General features: G+C 56.2%; 1 protein-coding gene across 2 annotated transcripts in view; it reads right to left on the bottom strand.

Annotated features, from left to right (window-relative positions):
- CARD14 (caspase recruitment domain family member 14) overlaps positions 1–5,472 on the bottom strand; it is a 30,358-nt gene that overhangs the window by 1,064 nt on the left and 23,822 nt on the right. For both annotated transcript variants that reach the window (XM_084750593.1, XM_084750592.1), the window contains exons 18-22: positions 5,349–5,412; positions 4,604–4,715; positions 2,969–3,142; positions 1,417–1,538; positions 451–566 (exon numbers count right to left, since the gene is read on the bottom strand). In XM_084750593.1, the coding sequence (XP_084606719.1) occupies positions 451–566; positions 1,417–1,538; positions 2,969–3,142; positions 4,604–4,715; positions 5,349–5,412 (588 nt within the window). The remainder of the gene's footprint in view (positions 1–450; positions 567–1,416; positions 1,539–2,968; positions 3,143–4,603; positions 4,716–5,348; positions 5,413–5,472) is intronic.

Here is a 5,472-nt window from a genome sequence, read left to right as displayed (position 1 = left end):
CTGCAAAGCAGAGGTGTTGAGCCTGAGGACAGCAAGGTAGCCAGGAAAGCACACTGTTGGCTTCCGGTACAGAGCACTGTAGGAGTCCGGACTCGGCCTGCGCTCTTGCGCACAAGCGTGGGCGTCCTGTCCAGGGAAGCTCCCACAGAAGCTAGGACCCCAGCTGCAGGTGGCATCCACTGCTGCAGTGTGCAGTGCAAGTCACACTTCCCAGAGGATAAGGGCAGCAGGGTGTTTGTCCCAGCCAGGTGGGGTGGGATTTGGCTTCGTGGGCCTAATGTGCCCTGGGGCGGGAACAGGCTCTCTCCTGAGGGCAAGCTGGACCTCTGGCCTGAGGTTGTAGGGACATGACGGGGCTGGAGCAGAAAGAGTGCTATTGTGTCCCACAAGCTTTTCCATAGCTCAGACACCTGTTTAGACCCCGCTGCCCAGCCTTCCCCAAGCAACTACCTGAGCTTCTTTGCCGCCTTCTCATTGACGGAGACATGGATGATGATGGGGAAGATGTCCATTCTGTGCAGGACGCGGACGCTCTCCAGCCGGACATCCAGCAGGGCGTGGGTGCTCTTCAGGAGGGCATAGAGAAGCAAGTTAAGCTCATGGGCCTCAGGTCTGGGAGGAAGTGAGAGGAGCCCTGGGCAGCAGGGCGTGTTCGGAAGAGACCTGGATAGAGGTGAGCTTGGCGAGCACAGGGCGCCTGCTGTAGGTCTCTCAGGGTGATAGCCGTTTGACTTACAGGGTGATAGGCATTTGATTTGTCCCTGGGGAGATCTGGAATTGCAAGCCTTTGGCATTGGGGTAGACTTTGCATGGAGTGCAAACCATAAGAGTACGACAGTGGGGGTGGGGCGGGGTGGAGAGATGGCTCAGAGGTTAAGAGCACTGGCTGCTCTTCCAAAGGTCCTGAGTTCAATTCCCAGCAACCACATGGTGGCTCACAACCATCTATAATGAGATCTGGTGCCCTCTTCTGGTGTGCAGGTGTACATGCAGGCAGAACACTATATAATAAATCTTTTTTAAAAATCAGACAGTGCTAGCCCTCCATGGAGGGGGTGGGGGGTAGTGTGTGTGTGTCGGGGAGGATGGTGGGGGAGGGGGTGACTTTCCTGCTCCTCGTGGAAGTATGAAACTTAACAGCTCACTGAGAGCTGTAAAATGAGACAGTCTTAATGTCTCCATTCACTTCTAATAAATAGATTTATTAACAAACATCTATTAAACACCCCAAGTTAAGGGAACTGAGGCCCAAAGGTCTCGCATCAGCGCATGGTTCCCCAGTGGTGGGAACAGGCGTGAATCTTTCTGTGTCCCTCCTACAGAGCATGAAGCTGGTTATGTAGGGCCCACAAGTGACTCCCCAAGTCTGGGCAGGAGCTGCCCCCCACCCGAGTGGCCTCTGAACCCTTCCCTTACCGTATTCATGAGAGACTCCACAGCATGCCGGGTGACCCAGTGGTGGTCACCGACGGCCTCCGCCTCCTGGATGATGCCCCCTCTCTGGTTCCATGTGACATATTCCTCCTGGCTCAGGTACTCTGGTGGTGACATAAGATGAGGTGGTTACTTACCAGGATCCTGAGGGAGCCCTGCTGAGCGCCCCACGTTGGAGGTCTCCCACCACATTCAGGAGACGCCCCCCACGGTGGTCACGTAGAAATCTACACCACCTCCAACCAGAAGTCTGCGGAACACCACCCCGGCCATGAACCAGCATGTGTGGACTCTGGGGGAAGGGCAGATGGAGGGACGGACCCATAGATAAGCCAGCAGTAGACAGATGGACGGTGTTCCACAGCACTTCCCGTGCCCCAGACTTATAGGGGGAATAGAACCACTAACCCTGAGGACTCCCACCCGTCCCTTAAATCACCTTTTCCCACCCAGCATGGTCCTGGCCCCCAGGGGACACTGGGCAGTGTTTCGGGCACTTCTCTATTGTGTATGTGTGTGAGTGGTAACTGTCAAACATCCTTAAGTGCTCAGGACAGCTACACAATAGAGAGCTACAGCCACAGGTGTCGGGGTGCTGAGGTGGAGATCCCATTCGGGAGCCGTCCTGAGCAGGCCCCTCATGGTTCCAGCTTGGTCCTCTTAGCCTGTGTCTGTCGAGGCACCCCAACTGTACCCATCTCAGGACTCCCCTCCCCCGCAGCATTGCTGGGAACCCTGGGTTCCGGAGAGACACCCCCAACCCCTGTCAGCCAGCCCTCCATCTCTGCGGTAGCTCCCTCCCTCCCTGGCAAGTGCAGAGCCTACCGTCTGTAGCTTTGTCCCACTGGTCTGCCCCAACTGCCCTCAGGGTGACTGTTTCTAGAGGAACTCGCGGGCTGGCCCAGGGAGGTGCTCAGTGGAGGAGCCTCGCTGGTGGTGCCTGCTTCCTTCTCTCTTTTGAAAGCAAAGAGAGCAGGATGGACCCCACAGGGTGACCCACCCCTGTCAGTCACCACATGGGCCTGGGGACTAGAAAGCACTTCCACGAAGTAGCAAATTGGTAGAACCCTCCAGCCATGCTACCCTGCTAAGTGCATCCTGTCTTCACAGTGACAGTGTTGAAGGGGGGAATAGTGACCTACCCCACTAATGCCATCAGGACCCAGGACGGGCTTTCTGTGGAAACAGGGCCTTTGTGTGAGACAATGCTGGGTTATGACGTCTATGTATAGACAAAGACACGTAGAAGGAAAAAGAGCAGCAGTGACCAAAGCCAAGGTGAGAATGGGGACATCCCCCATCCCTAAGGAGCTGAAGAGCCAGGAAGGACCCACACCTGCAGCACCCAGAGAGCAGGGCTCTGCTGAGGCCCAGAGGCCTGACGTCCAGGGAACAGTGAGACAATCCAATCGTCGTGACCTTTTGGTGTTCCCAGTTTGCAGCCCTCTGTTACCATATCCCTGAACGCACGGTCACCTACTGACCGGTGTCCCACATCAGACAGCCCCTGGCCATGTGACCGAGGAACACGCACCTGCCGGACACCGCTTGAACCCTTGGAGGAGACATAGCTTTTTGCTCAGGATCTTTCCAACCACTCTGGGCACGAAGAGCACAGGCCGGGGCCTGGCGGGCCTGTGGGGGTGCACCAGGGTGTATGGTGCCAGGGTGAAACAGCTCTCTGCCCAGAAGCACACGCTGGAGCCACCTGCGGAGGACAGAGGCTGTGAGTGCCTCCCACCTCTGTCCCTGCCCGGAGACTGATACAGGAGAACGGGCTCAGCTTCCACGCTGCTAACTGCGCATGCCCGCACAGCTGCTACAGAGCGCTCAGCTCTTCAAGGTGAGCCTCTGAGGCGAGAAGCCTGGTCCCTCCTCCTGAAGGAAGATGAGTAGGGGCCTCTTTTCACTCATCATCTTCAGCCTCCTTTCCTATGGACTCAGCCCCACCCCTCGGGTTCCCAGCCCCGCCCCTCAGGCTCCCAGCCCCGCCCCTCAGGCTCCCAGCCCCGCCCCTCAGGTTCCCAGCCCTGCCCCTCAGGTTCCCAGCCTCCTCCCTCCTAGACCCTTTGCTCCTCTCCAGGCTCATTTATCTTCTTCCTGTCTTCAACATCTATCTTGTTTTCTAACAGATTTATTTTTATTTTGTGTCTGAGTGGTTTGCATGTGTGTGTGTGTGTGTACAGCAGTGCTTGCAGAGGCCAGATGATACCATTAGATCCCATGACACTGGGGTTCAGATGGTTGTGAACTGTCTAATTTGGGTGTTGGAAACCAAACTGTGTCCTCGTGAACAGATCGGTCTCCCCAGCCTCAGTATCTACCTTATATCATGCACTCCAACTTTCTTAAAGAAACTGAATGATTTGTCTTCTACCAGAATCACTCCTGATCAGCGTCACTCTGCAGTTTTACCTGCGGGCCCAACCAGTCAGACCTCTATCGTGAGCATGCACATACACTGGTCACCTAGTGACCTTCCCTTCTGTGACACTGGGAGTTTGGCAGTTTGCGCTGTTCCAGGGAGACCCTGCACGCACTGTGTACGATCAGCTTCTGCATATTGCACTGGGTCAGGTCTCAAGAGTGGGGCATGGCCATCTAAAGAGCATCAAATGTGCTGCTCATTTGCTGTCCAGAAGGCATGTAGACATTTATTATGATCCATAAAAAAGCCTGGCCTGCCAGGCATGGTGGTGCATGCCCTTAATCCCAGCATTAGGGAGGCAGAGGCAGGCAGATCTCTGTGAGTTCGAGGCCAGCCTGGTCTACAAAGCCAGTCCAGGACAGTCACACAGAGAGACCCTGTCTTGAAAAAACAAAACAAAAAACAAACAAAAAAAGCCTGGCCTGGGGGGGGGGGGTGTAGATGTTGGAGAGATGGTTTAGCTGTTGCAGCACTGGTTGCTCTTCCAAAGAAACCTGAGTTCAATCCCAGTATGGTAACTCAAGTCCCAAGGGATCTGATGCCTTTTTCCAGCCTCCAGAGCCCCTGCATGCACATGGTGCACATACATACATATATGCAGGCAAAGCACCTACACAAATAAATAAGTAAATAAATGATAACAGCCCCCGGCTTTAGTGAGGGACACCGCCTTGATGGCACTGCCCAGAAGTGACCCCCCCCAAATGCCCAATGGTCGCTGTGCTATTAGCCAGGCCTCACCTTCCTCCCTACAGGAATCTAGCTGGCCTTGGTCTGAGGATGGAGACAGAGGTGTGACACTGGCCTTGTCCACGCTGACAATTCGTACTAACTTCTGTGGTCCTCCAGAAGGCTGTCACAGGAGGAGAAGGGGGACAGGAAAGAGACGGGGCTCAGCCAGCAAGACCAGGTTTAGGGCCTGGCACCCCCTCCCAGCTTTGGCACCCTGCCACATAAGCAGGTCCGGAACAGCCTGTGAACAATCAGGCTATGCCTTGGAGCAGCCAGGCTCCCCAGGCCCCACACCAGGGTGTGGAAGGCAGGGGAGGGGCCTTGGGCAACGAGGCTCTGCAGGGAGGAGTCCCGTAGAAAAGGCAGAGAGAAGAGCAGGCCCCTCCCAACTTAGCGTGCTCCAGGCAGGAATGCGTGCTCCTAGCACCTTGCTCAGGGACAGATGGGTGCTCAAAGTGAAAGATGCTCTGTGTCCCAAGAGAACAAGATGCCCAACCTCAGAGGAAATAACAACAGGGAAGGGAGTCGGTGACAGGGGACCGGAAGAGTGAGGGAGAGCGGGAGCAGCTTTGAGAGTGAGGCCAGGCCTGTTCACTTGGCCCATTCCACGCGCGGGCCTTTGAGGGCTTGGTGGGGTACGCAGGGTCCAGATTGTCCCGCTCAGCCCTGTGGTTCACACTCCCCACGCGGGATTCCACAGCATCCCACTTCCAGCCCACCCCACGGGGACCGTGCCCTTGGGAGAGAGCCTCACCTTGCGGGGAAGTGTGCACCGTTGAGTCATGCCCTGGAGGAAGGCCAGGAGCTGCTGCTGAGCCCTGAGCAGGGGGAGAAAGAGAAGCTCTGACAGCCGGATGCAGCAGCGGCTCCAAGGCCAA

This window comes from Acomys minous (genome assembly GCF_964271855.1).
Source record: "Acomys minous genome assembly, chromosome: 12".
NCBI classification, from domain to species: domain Eukaryota; kingdom Metazoa; phylum Chordata; class Mammalia; order Rodentia; family Muridae; genus Acomys; species Acomys minous.
This window is presented reverse-complemented; position numbering and strand designations above follow the sequence as displayed.